The sequence below is a fragment of the Chrysemys picta genome, chromosome 1, assembly GCF_011386835.1.
Source record: "Chrysemys picta bellii isolate R12L10 chromosome 1, ASM1138683v2, whole genome shotgun sequence".
Lineage (NCBI taxonomy): Eukaryota > Metazoa > Chordata > Testudines > Emydidae > Chrysemys > Chrysemys picta.
Window position 1 is genome coordinate 255,327,609 of NC_088791.1, and position 14,077 is coordinate 255,341,685.

Consider the following 14,077-nt stretch of genomic DNA (forward strand, 5'->3'; position numbering starts at 1 on the left):
TTTTGTGAATCATTTGATAAAGACTTAATGATTGTGACAGGATGTCTTCAATGTTAGGCTTACAAAATGGTCACAAGTCCCACAAGTCTTTTTGATAAACCCAATCAGCACTGATGTATTTCTCCACTCTATGTCTAATTGGTGTAAAGTTTGTAGATCTGAATCTTGTATCTTTCATCCAGCTTACTGCGTCCTCTCCTTTGACACGGGGTCAAGGTTCACATTCGCATCCGATTATCAAAGTAGCACTCATTAAGCAGCAGCCTGCCTTGCACCAAAATGAGTTAGTTTGAAGGAAAACTCAGCCCATTTACTCAGCAGATTTTAGCATTTTAAGGAGGCCTGAATGTCACACAGTATTGCTACATTTTGAAGAGTTTCAGACATCTCCAGCTGATGATTAATTGTAAGTGATGGGAAATAAAATCCAGTAAAGCCAGCTGCTTGCCATGGTCGGCAAAATTACTATAATGGATATAGGCTGCCAATTTTCCAGTTTTACTGGCAAGTCTTCCAAGTGTAATTAAGGGAAGTTATAAATGATATGGAAATCTATCAAGTCCCATTTATTTTCAGAGGACTCTTTCCCCCAGAGACTTTTATCTTCAAGCTTATAGTTTGCTTTGTTGTGCTAATAATTTAAACCACTTCTTATTTCTGATTAAAGCCCCCAATATCCTTCATAAGAAGTTAGATCCACTTCTTTCACAAAGATTTAAAGAAACAGAACCCTTTTTAAGTTGTGTTTGTGAAATAAGCGCAGCTCTTGTTTCCTCTGTGCTGCATCTTAGGTATCTACCTACTTTTTGGATTTAAAACCATGAATAGCCTTGAGGAGACCGCAAAGATTTTGGGGTTAGAGTTGACTTTTGGGGATTTCTCTATTTAAAAAAAATTAAGATTGTAAAAACTACCTTTCATGCTAGGCATTTAGCAGAAGGTGGTTTTCCTCTCTAATGTTGTTTGATTTGGAATAAAAGCATGAAAATGATGTGCAAAGGCCTAAAATTGGAGATGTAAAGGATGACTGCACAGTATTCCATTTCTCAATTTCATCCTTCAGAGCCACAAAATGGGGGTGATACAGTTACTGGATGAGATTTACAGTAACAGCTGTGGTCTTCCCACACAAGGGAGGACCTTCTAATGGGCTAAGGTCTGTTTTGAACAGACGGGGACTAACAAAACAAGGTTCCCTATTAAGGGTGTGCAGTAATATTTCTGATAAAGAAAATGAGAGTAGTCAGATTGCTTTTAAAAGACCCAAATCCCCTTCTGCTGTTAAAAAATGGAATGATGTTAGAAAGTGCTAACTGCTAAATAAATAAGACTAAAGGGATGTAAATGCAGGAGAATTTTTTTTTTAAATCTACTCTCTAGCAACTGTAAAGAATGCATAGGAACCAGTGCCAGTGGCATATGGCTTTCTACTGTGCTAAACATTCAGACAAAAGACAGGTTCATCAGTCATTGGTGTATCTGGATAAAAAATTAGCTTCTGATGGATGGTATTTAGAGCTTACCTGCTGCTAGTACATTACCAGAGAAACACAGGTTTTGAAACCCACATGACATTAGAAACTGCCGACCATGAATACAACACGTGCAAGCACTCATAATGTATGCCAGGTTATACAAAATAATAAATAAGCTATTTAAACCCTCTGCCTAAAATTGGGCCCGCTGCAAGGAACCCTGGGTCAGTCCTACACAGGCCAATTAATGCACAGCATCTGCTGTATAGAAGCAGTGCATGAAGCATTTCCCAATGATTTCAGCAATTAAAAGAAAACTGTTTCCTGCCTGTTCTGACAGCAACTGTGTTCAATGCAACAGTGAGCACCAAATCATTGTGTGCAGCTGAAAAAATTAAGTCTTTTTTTTTTTTTTTGAGAAGGGCGTGGGTGGGATGAAGATTTCTTATGGAACAGGATAGTTCTTTTGTTGTCCTACATTCTGTGTTTTTCTGCCAAATTAGACAGAAGGCTCCGAGGGCTTGCAGGGCCCTCTACAGTATCACCTTCTGGTGCCCTGTAGCTCCCTAAAAAGATGGATCAATATCAACCCTGCTGATTTGTCTACAAAAGTGAAAATCCTTCAATTACATTTTTAATACCATTGTATTTAGAACACAGGTGTTTGAATACAACACATTTTTAAGGCTCTTAGATCTGAAGAAAAGCCCAGTAACATCCACAAGCAAAAAGTAGCTCTGATTTGGTTAAAAGCGCAGTTAGAATCCGATTTTAATCCTGTCTCACTTCTGAGCCGGGGTGGGGGGTGGGTGGGGGGAGAGGAGGCTGGTAAATATCGCTCAATATTCCCATAATTTCCACACTCGCATCCCCACATATTTATGTATACCGAGAATGGACAATGGGACACTATGCAATAATAAAGAAACAATCAAGCAACCTTGAACGTACAAAATATTGCATATGCTCTTTCAAAATTAATACAAACAGTACAACTTGTAATCGTTATGGTTGCAAGAACATTATATGGTACATTAAAGCCGTGTTCCTTTTGTGCACTGAGGTATGTAGAAAGTACTTGAAAATAATGCTCAGTGTTCATTTTTTTTTTTTTTTTTTTTAAATAACTTAGTCCATTTTGGTATCATGGCCCTCCCATGATGTTCTTTCTCTATGACTTGTTGGCATTCTGGCAGCAAGCACCTAAGTAGAAAACAAATCAGGAGGAATTGGATGAGCAGCAATTGAAATTCCTTGACGTTGTCCAAATCTGTGTAAAATAATTAGTGCAGGTTTCCCCTTCCTTCCAAATTAACTTGGAAACAGAAGCTATAGAGTTGAAAATATAATTAGCAGCAATTAACAGTGCTTGACAGATGATTATTCAACTTTTTATGCCACACTCCTTTAATGAATGAATGTAGGTATAGCACATCCCAGATTTTCTGACCTCTGATTAACCGAAGGTCAGTGACGCCCTCCTGACAGCAATGAGCACTGGTCATTGCACCCCCACTTATCCAAAACACTAGTTTTTCCAGTGGTTTCAGAAATTTCCAAAACTTTTTTGGGGAAGCTGATGTGCTACATATGTATTTTACCACCAAATACTACACACATACATGGTCTTGACAGCCTAAGACAAAGGCTAGTTTCTGTTTTAGACACAAATATTTTGATTTATCAGTGATCTTTTAAAAGTTCTTATGAATTTGGTAAAACAGCCACAATTTTTTTAGAGAGGCATCTACACATTTTTCTCTAGTAAGGCCTTCTAATTATTTATGAATTGTTTCTTATTATTACAATAGAATTTCACCTTAAATAAAACCCCACTCCCAAAGAATCTTCAATGAATGTGTTTACATAAAGAAATAAGTAAAATTATTAAAGTCAACTGTATATAGAAGAATGCAATCTTAGACCAATATAAATGTTATATTAAACAACATACACTTTTAGCAAGTAATACATTTTGAAAATAGTGGACACTTACTAGCATAAATCACAATAGAAAAATCAGTTAATCTAACTATTGCCTTCAACCTTGTTGTATCAGCATGGTGGGAATCTTGGAATGTTTTTGCTATTTGAATGTTATAGTTTTTCGAAATTGTAAAAATGGTTTCAGCTTCAGTTTACTGATAATTTTCCTTACAATAAGGCACAAAAACTATAATGAAATGTATATGTTTGTAATTAATTAATGTACAAACATATAATGAAATGCATAAAAGGGCAAGTGAGATTCCTGATCATGTTTGATCAAGTTCATAATCTATCTCTTACAGAAATATGCAGCTAACATCCACACTGGGAACACTGCACACACACACAAAAAGGAAAAAATGAACAGAAAGCAATAATTGTACCTGCAAATTATTGGTTTATTCACAACTGGAGTGGAGAATGTGTATGGTTTGTGAAATATGCGGGTATATTAAATAATATCATAGATTTCTATGTAAAAGGTATACATTAAATTACCAACCCCATTCCTTCTGTTTTCCATTTTGGTTATTCCCCCCAGCTGGAATAAGAATTATTATGGACATAAAGTAAAAAAAAAAAAGGACAAATCTACTTTATTTAGATTTTTGGGACTGAATTGCAAATAAGGTTTGAAACTACAAGTGAAGTGGTGAAAAGCAACAGGTAACTTATAAAAGCCCAATATCTTATTTTACAAGAATTTGCAATGTAACGAGGAATGTATGTGTTTGGGTGGCGGTTTTGTTTTTTGTGGAGGTTTTGTTTTTTCACTCTAAGTATTTTAAAGTTAAAAACTCAGACTGGACATGTTTGTAATCCACACAAGCCTTTTTCTAGACTTTACTGCCAGAGGATTTGAATTCAATTTACAATAAAATCTCCCAATTTGTTTCTAGCCTAGCAGCATTAAGTAGTTTTGCAAAATGAATTTAGCCAACACATCTCACTTCAGCAGTTTTAAACAATCCTCGGGATTTTAATCTTAATTCTGAAAGTCCTCAAATCAGTTAAATTCCATAATATATTAATATTTTGGGGGAAAACTGTCTTGTGCATTCTCAGTAGACAGACATCTGCTATTCAAGCAAAAGTTTTAAATTACAAATTACTGCTTCACTTTAAAGTCATGGTAGTTTTGTTAAATGAGAAATGTCCATTTAAAAAAGTAATTTGACATGATAATATTCCTAAATCATGATGGTCTTACATTTATTGAAAAAAAAAATCTTGAAAATTGAGATAACAATCCTTAATTACAGAGAAACCTCTAACAGTGTTCTTATGGCTGTAATAATATACAAACAAATTAAATAAAAAACAAATCATGTTCTGACTGGACATTTTATCCACAATCACTTTTCTTTTGTATATATTTGTAGATGCCCAAAGAAAATAATTAAACTGATTTATCCAACTCTGCAGGCTATAGATTACTAAATAGTGTCTGGCTTATTAATACCACCTATTTCTAGTTACTGTGTTTTTTTTAAAAGTTTTTATTTCAGATACATGCAAAACTGAAAAAAGTAAAAATAATATTTTCAGAGGGCCATTGAGACCTTTACGATCAATTATTGTTGCCGTATACAATGACTAGCAAACTCAGAAGAGTTATGAAGAGAACCCATTTTGGGAGCACCCTGGCAGGTTTTCTGTAACCATGATACAACATTTGAGCTATGCACGCAGAACTATAATATCTTTTGCTTCCCCTATTCCCGATTCACTCTACAGCATTCTTTACACACAAAGCACAAAGCAGAATATCAGAGCGGAAAATAATATACAAAGGATTAGTAAGCACTGTTTTATTCTGCCCTCAGTGCTTAATACAGAATGTCTGTGCAGCTCAGAATGAGTTTTTAAATGTTGTTGTATTTTTTGTAATTGTTACAAGATTAAATTGTATCTGTAGCATTTTACTGGAGGTTTACGAAGATGGCAATGTACACAATCGGTGCCTGGGGGCCAACTGTGCTCCTGCTGAAGTCAATTTGAGCAAGATCAATGCCTAGGCTATGATTTTGAATGTGTATAACCTCTCCTGTCTCATCTAACACTGCCAATGTCCTGAATTTTGACTATACCAAATGGCCTCTTAACAACAGGCTTTCATTCTAATATGTACTTCTTTATAATAACCCCCTTCACAGAAAATTAAAATGGATGTGCTTTACTAGAGAGACAGTGCTATCATTACAAATAAGATATAAAAGTTTAGCCTAAACTGAAGACTCATCTGCTAAATATCATAATCTTTTTCTCATTCGAAGAGTTTTCAAATTCACAATGCTTTTGCTGTTCACATTACTTTGTTTTTAACTGTTCCCAGTGACAAGCAAGTGACATTTAATTACATCCCTCAGATAATGTGGGGAAAATGGTAAGGAAAGAAGAAAGCAATGATAAAGCTAAAAAAAAAAATCAGCAGAAGTCCTACTCCTCTTCCTATGACAAGTAATGCTTTCCCCTAGTGGGAATCAAGCAGAGCAGAAGGCTGTGCACTACTTCTTTGGCAGAAGTGAATTCCAAACTGGTTATCAGATTCGCTGGGGCACACACATACAGCCTTCTATCATGCTTCAGCAGCCCAAAGCGTTTTTCATAAATAGCAGCCAAAAGAGAACATTATTTTATTGAAAGGCAATGATATAAAGTCTGAGAAAAGCTAATGAAGAGACCATCGCTGGCTTCTCATTTGGCAAAGGACACAGAGACATTAACCAACACCATGTGTTTTACCTGGCCAAGCAAAATGCCCATAACTAAATGGCTGATAATAAAGACAGCTGTAAATGCAGCCATTCAAACAAAGATGATGTGCCCCCTCACTAGGAGTTTCTTTTCTATTGTAATGTTACCTCTGAAGTACGGCTAATGTAGACTACCTCCCAATGCTATTGAAGTCTCTGAAATAATCTCTTGGAGAGCACAGCCCTGGTGCAGAGACTGTTATATGATCTTCCAATAATATTTAGCATAGGTCACAAGTTAAAAAAAAATCTTGGAACAGCTAATAACAGTGCCGTTTTATCCATAATAGCTATAACCTGAATGAAAACTACCAACAGCATCTGATTTTTCCCTGCTTTGCAGCTGCATTGTTTTCAGACACCATTACCATTTTAACTGGTAAATACAGCTGGAAATACAAAGATGACTTAAATTCTTTAGTCAGCCTGAAAAACAAGGAGGATCAGAACACATTCAAGCAGTGGGACAAAAAGGTTTGTATTTATCAGAGAGCTACAGTTCCCTGTTCATCGTGCCTTGAACAGCTGTAGTGAGTGAACCTAGTTCTGATGGACAGCCAAGACATGTAATCTGAATCACACCATCCCACTGCTTATTCAGTGCAGATAGCTGATACTACCTCCGCTCCTTTTTAAAGTTTTGACATTAGTCCTGGAAAGGAAGGATTTAAGTTAAACCCTTTCCAATAACGCAAATGTGTTTTTGTAATTAAAGCCACACAATTAGCATTGACAAGCTCAGGGCGGCAGAACAGAGATTATGCTGTTCAAGTGCTCTGCCACTCAGTGCCTCCAGCAAAAAGCTGCAGGAGAGGAGGAGAGAAAAAAATCCTCAGGCATTATTTAACAACTTGTACTCTTGCACTGCACCACTTGTGGATTTGTACAGGGAGGTTTTTAATTCCTTGGCCGTGGCCCCATCCCCCCATGGTTCTATTCCTTCAAGACCACAATATATTTGTCAGGCACAAGGAAAACATTTTTAACATCCAGCAGAATTAACTTTTTTTAAACCCATTCCATTTATACTATCAAAAGTGTAACGTAAAAACGGTTCAGTCTTGCAATATTGAAATACCTTGAAAACATTATCTTTCCTCCCACAAAAACAAATATTTGCTTAGTACCTTACTCACTAGACAACTGTTACTGCCTCTATATAGAAGCAGTGGGTTTCACTCTCCACACGATGAGATGAATCGGTTGTAAGCAGTCAGTTTTCCAACCAGCTTTTAGGCAGATCTCAAGACTAGCTGTTTTGTTAACTATTAACAACTGACCATTCATTTTTATTCTTGACAGATTACTAATACTTTGCTGTAAACAACACATGATTTACTAATAAGCTTTTCTGATCGCTTGTGAAAGAGGCATCTGAGTGTTTCAGGCCCTGATCCTGCAGACCTTCCCACACAATTCACTTTACACCAGTGAGTAATCCAGCTCACTTCCATGGAGCTATTCCTGTGCATAAAGTCACTTCCCAGGCATAAGAGTTTGTTAAGATTCAGTGGTGAAACAGGTTAATTTTAAGTGAATTCAACAGTTTTTAAAAGTACACATTTAACAACTTTTGCCACAAGCAGCAATTACAACAGTCAAGAAATATTCAGACCTCTGCCACGTGACACAGTGGAGTTTTCCTTTCAGTTGCATTTTTACCGAACTGGAATTAGTTCAGATTTTGTGTGTGTGTGTGTGCGCATACATACATTTTATTTATATTTATATTTAATTAACATAATATAAACAAATAGATATTAACATATTTAATATGAACGTATGGAGGCAAAGACCCACTTTTCTGGATCTCTGCACCTGGAGCTTTTATTTCCGCTCTCTGTTTCCTATCAACAGAGAGAAATGTCCATATGTATGCTGTGTAAAAGCAGAGAAAGCTGCATGGAAATGTGTAAAACAATGCCCCCATTTTATAGGGCAACACACCTTTTGAGATTAAACGTGTAATTTGGGGCCCTTATCCACCTTGTACTGAACCTCTCTCTGAAGTCAGGATTGTACCCTGGGGGTATGTCTGCACATCAAAACAAACAAACAAAACACGGCAGATGTCTCAAAGCCAGGGTCAACTGACTCGGGGTCATGGGGCTCATGTTGTGGGGCTAAAAACAGCAGTGTAGACTTTGGGCTCAGGCCTGGTCTCTGAGACCCACCCCCCTCACCGTGTTTTAGAGCCCGGATTCCAGAACCTGGGCTCCAACCTGTGTCTGCATTGCTATTCTAAGCCCTGCAGCACAAGCCCCAGGTCCGTTGACCCGGACTCTGAAGACTTGCCGCTGCTGGTCTTTTTTGCTTCATAGATGTACTCTTGGATTATAAATTCAGGGATGAGGATTTTCTATTTGCTTGTAAAGTGCCACATGTCTATTTAAGCAATAACAGTACTAAGCTCTTTAGACTCAGGCCTGTGTTGCTTCATTCTAATGTCCACTATCCCAGTATAACATCACCCCCTTCAACGCTGTAAGTTGGCTCAGATTCAAGTCTCTTAATGTGGTTGTGCTCAGAGGTCACACAAAACTGTGTAATGTAAAGCGTAACTCTCAAACATCACATTTTTTTCTAGTTCTGTGTGGTGGAAAAGAATGGAAATCCCCAGGATAGTGGTGATGTGTCCTGTTACCCTCCTCTCCCTAGATTTTGCTCCTTGGACAGGGTGAGGGAATCACCTACAGAGATTTCTTACTTAGCATGGAATGCTCCCTTCAGGAATGTGTGAATCACAGTACTTCTGTCATGACACTAAATGACAACAGGTTTTTTTTTTTTTTAAATCAAGTAACTCTTCCCCAGGACACATCTATCCTGTTTCACCCAAACATGAAGGTTGCATTTGACAACTACAGTACTTAACTGGTCCATGGCAGAAAATCAAGCAACCTCCCCCACCACAATCAACAAAAAGTTTCTTCCTGCCAGGGCATTTGTTACAGGATAGCATGCTATCCAGATAAGTGTTTGCTCTCACTAGGGTGACCAGATGTCCTGATTTTATAGGGACAGTCCTGATTTTTGGGTCTTTTTCTTATATAGGCTCAGATTTTCAATTATACTGTGGAGAAAACTGTGTGGAATATAGTATAAAATTATATATAGCAAAAGAGCCTCTCTTACCAAGTCCCCAGGCTTTACAGAAACCGCCACCACTGCTCCAGGCATCGGTGATCTCAAAATACTGGTTGTATCCTCCACTGCTTTCTCTGGCATGTATTTACTCAACTCTGCAGCAAGCTTGGTCAGTATTCGTAACTTGTACTTAAGGAAAAGAAAAATGTTTTAAAATATTTAATCTCGTGTGAATTCTTTGTAATGATCTAAAAGTCTTGCACTGATATGCTATTTGTATGACAACATAAGCGATGGTGTTTTTATACTATACACACATTATCTATACTGTATGGAACTGTCTAAAGTTTGGAATCCGTGTCACAATTTTCACTACCTGAGTATACGGACAAAGGTAAAAGTACAGGACAACCCAAACAGTAGCACTGAGTAACTAAAAGGGCAATATTGGATTAATAATCTGGTTAACACATTTCAGGTTCTTCCCCTCCCTCCCCCCAAAGGGAAAAAAGATTAAAATTTAAAAATAATTTTAAAAAGAGAAAATATCCTTTTTCCTCACCAAATCCTACTGAGTTACCCTGGTTTAGGTCTGGAGTAATTAAATGGAATAATTTCAGATACACACCTGTGTGTCACTGAGCAGAATTAGAACTTAGCCCTGAATTACTAACGCCTCCCTAGACTATTAACAATGAATGAATTTTAAAACATTACTTTACTTTGTACTATTCAGTGTTTGCATCTTACACTTCATTCAGCTTTTGCAATCAAAACAGATCAGACAATTTCACTTCCATAATATCGTGTACAAGCATAGTGCTGCAAACAAGGCATGGAAATGTCCTATTGGTAGTTCTATGTGAGGTAAGAATGAATGGAACCCTTCCAGGATAAGGGTGATGTGTCCTGTTCAACCTAAACTATTTAACTGGTTTTGTCTAAATTTAAAAAGAAAAAATATTTCGATGACATTTTATAAATTAACAAAACAAAACAAAACAAAACGCTAGGGCCTGAACTATCTAACAGCATCCCTTTAAACTAAACCTTTCTGAAACTATGTACATTTGTATGTCAATATCCCTTTTTAGTTCAGTTCTTAAAAACCTGTGTACACTTTCATGGACATTTCATTGAGTTTGTGAGAATTTTTCTTCAAATCTGCTGCAGTGCATGTGAAACTGAATGTAGAAATCCAGTAGATGGCAGCAGGTCTCTGTGAGAAACTCCTTGATCTCCCAACATCAACTGAGAGTGAAGAACAGCATTGCACTACATCAATCATTTAAACAAAGGTTTCAATAATAAGTGGTGTAGGCTTAAGTTCATTTAAAATTCAAATGTGTATTTTGATGAGGTAAAGTTTACACCTTTTAAAAAGTATATTGTCTACTGAAATAGTTAACCATTGTTTTGTTAAATGGAGTCTTTCTACTTTTCATTTTTATACAAATTGACACAGATGAAGGCAAAGGGGAGTCTAACTTCTGCTTCCACAGGGAGTAAAATGGGATACTCGGAAAAGACAATGGTAAGCTAATTAACTGCAGTGGAAATCTTTAAAAAACAGCTTTCTGAAGATACACATTGTTTGGTTTTAACAGAGGGTTATCATCCTACATAAATGCTGTCCGGATAGATGGAACATGTGCAGTGAACAATGTAACCATTTGGTTGGAAAATAGTTGGAACTCAGAAATATGAGATACAATTTATATGAAACAAATAAAACCTCTGAATTTAGTCATGTGCCACAGTAATAAACAAAGCTATACCCACCACCTGGAGATTTTCGGACTCTCACCAAAATATGTATGCCTTGAGTACGTCTGATGCTGCACATATGAGCCTGCACCACTTTGTGTATAAAAAGCTGCTATAACTGAAAACATCCTGCTGCCATCATGCTGTCAATTAGAGTGTGGCGTGTACATTTTCAAAAACAAAATAAGGTAAGTTATTTACCTTTCTGCACAACTGACTAAATTGAATGCAGTAAGCTGCTTGCCATGTCCCTTTAAAAAAATAACCATGTGCCTGTATGTACACTTGTGGGGGGTGGGAGAAGATACCTAGAGGAGATTTGATAACATAAGTTGCAAGCAGAATTGCGACAATGTGACAGGTCAAATAATAACATCTTATGCATGTTTCTTTACTCTTGAGTGTGTGTGTTGCAATCAAGTCATACAAGTGTCTGCCAGTTTCTGAAGGATATGATCCTTAAGTGAAATTACAGTGCAAATAAAAGCTTTTTGCTCCTATTTAAATTCATCTGAGTCATAAGTGGCAGGGGGGAAAAGCTAGCAGAGTGCATTCTGCTGTCAATCTAATAAACATTCTGTGCAGAGGGACTATTTATCAAAGATAAATTGTACTTAAAAGTCCTTCATTAAATCTATGGGGGGGAATATAATTACACCAAATTGCACAGTTTCAGTATCCATGGTTAGTGTCTGCTTTGTACTCATAGTTTGAAAATAATAATAATAAAAAACTAGGTCTTGGAAGAAAACAAAAATGTTAGCTTTCTGGACTGGCAGAAATGGTGTTAGAGATTACTTTGATATAGTTTTCAAAAGTTATGCCTACCCTCCATTTGGTTTCCTAAGTATTATATAGATTGATTCTTCTGCACTGCCCAACCTCAAAATTTAAACTTTAAATGCAGGGGGAAAAATCTGCTTTAATTCCAAGGAACAAGCCGTCTTACAACATTTCACTGAGGTTGAAATACTTAAAGTAATTCCCCACCCACATCAAAGCCTGAAGCAATGCAGAGGGATGGGAGACAGGGAGAGTGTCCTGCTGTATGTTGCACGTTAAAGCTCAATTTTCCATACCAAGTTATAGTATCCCTACCAATCAAATACTCAGTTTTTACCATCTTTATAATTTTCATATCTTTTACATTCCTTTCTCTGCAGGACTCCTGCTTTGCTTGGAATGAGATGTGAGAGTCAGTAAACTAACAGCTTTCAAATGCAGGTCTTTGTTATTGATGAGCTGTTCCTTTTCCTTTTGTATTTGTTTATTGTTCTTTAGTCTGTTTTGGGGATAAGAGAGTTATTGTAATCTAAAAGTACAAAATAACAACAGTAAACTTCTCAGGAAAGGCCTTTTTTGGTGCAGTTGGCTAACAAATGACCTTTCAGAATATAAAAAAGAAGACAAAGCACCAGAGAGAAGGTTCCTTCTTTAAGGTTATCTTTGATGTATTTCTACTTTCTGCTGGACCCCACTAAATCCCCACATAAGCATTCCTTTGTAAAGCTATCTCTGAGCTCTCAGAAACCATATTACACAGAGGGGGTCAGTGAGCTCTTGATCCTAACCTGAGACATACGCACGTGGCTTGATGAGAACTGCAAAGGCCTTAGGAAAACCAAACTAATCATACAATGCCTACAGATGTCTCTAAAACAAAGACAATTAAGGACACACCAAAAATGTCTATATCACACAGTTAATACTGTTGCACTTTTGCTTCACTGAATTAAATCTAAAATCTGAAGTGGAAGTTTCCATATGTTTTTTTTAAGGTGTGTTTTGGTTGGGTGGTCAGGGGGAGAATGGGGAACGTTGCAGAGGTTGGATTACAAGTGGAGACCATAAGGTTTTCATTGGTCTAAAACAGAAGGAACATCTGCTGGAGTCATAAGCAGGTTGTCTGTCGGTGGACTTTAGCAGCAGCGAAATCTGCCATTGATCAGATCTGAACTCATCAGCAGTTGTCTCTGGTCACTGCTCCACTCTCCGGGGTTTCAGAGGGTAATTCTGCCAGCCAAAGTAAAGTTAATAAAAAAGTACCTGAACGGAGTCAGGCATGCCCAATTGGGTAGAAAACAGGTATTTCTTTTTCACAGGATTATTGAAGTCCACTATCAGTAAACAAAAACGATGGTAGGGAAAGGTGATGTTAGCTAACAGTTTGCTTAGGGTAACAGTACGCTGTCCTAGGTCTCTTGGTAAATGAATGCTATGGTGTATGTAATGCAAAACCACCTCTTACAACTAAATCTCTCTGACTAGAGAAAAGGGCATAATAATAACAGATGTGCAGGGATAAAGGTACAAAGAGAAGGCAATAAATTGAAAACTATATATATTTACTTTAAACCTACTGTATAAATCTCTTATTCTACTTAAGTGGTAAAAAAAGAGAGAGAAAAAAATGTAGGCAACCAATTGTGGTTTAAAGGAGGTCACATGCACATATTTAAAATACATTTCCACTTATAGAAAACCTCAGTAAACTAAACTATAACAGAATATAATATGCTGCACGGATGATGCTCAAACTGCATCCTGTTACATCTTGCATTAGTTCATTAAATACGATCTTCCCTACATACCTTAATCTCACGTTCTCATGAGTTGTAAATACTCAAACTCCACTGGATATTTTATAGAGCAATCTAACATAGCAATATACGTATGGATATATTTAACTTAAGTACCTATTTGGATTGCTGACCAGAAGCAGATTTACAGTATGCTTTACATTATACTCAGCCATGTTTTTAAAACCTGTCATTTTTCTGGTAGGAAGGTTAAAAATTGTAAATTGCTCAGCTTCTAGCAAATAAGTCGCCCACTGTGCATCTTGATTATTTTCAGTAAAACAACTACACTGCATACAGTAGAATAATGTCCATTCTGAATTAATAAACTTTATTAGCTAGGTAATTTCCCTTGAACGCTCTTAGTAAGCTTCCTTTTCTGTCTCAAGTCATTTAACAGGTGTCAATTGGCCATCAGGAGCTC

At 36.9% G+C, this 14,077-nt stretch overlaps 1 protein-coding gene across 5 annotated transcripts in view; it reads right to left on the reverse strand.

Moving 5' to 3' along the window:
- The window catches only part of PCCA (propionyl-CoA carboxylase subunit alpha), a 387,774-nt gene that overhangs the window by 6,559 nt on the left and 367,138 nt on the right, over positions 1 to 14,077 (reverse strand). For 2 of the 5 annotated variants that reach the window (XM_042843639.2, XM_008164108.4), the window contains one exon: positions 9,356 to 9,496. The exons of 2 other annotated variants lie outside the window; for them this stretch is intronic. In XM_042843639.2, the coding sequence (XP_042699573.1) occupies positions 9,356 to 9,496 (141 nt within the window). Of the gene's footprint in view, positions 1 to 2,575; positions 2,679 to 9,355; positions 9,497 to 14,077 lie in introns of those variants that run through there. One more of the 5 variants, XM_042843638.2, reaches the window with a different exon arrangement.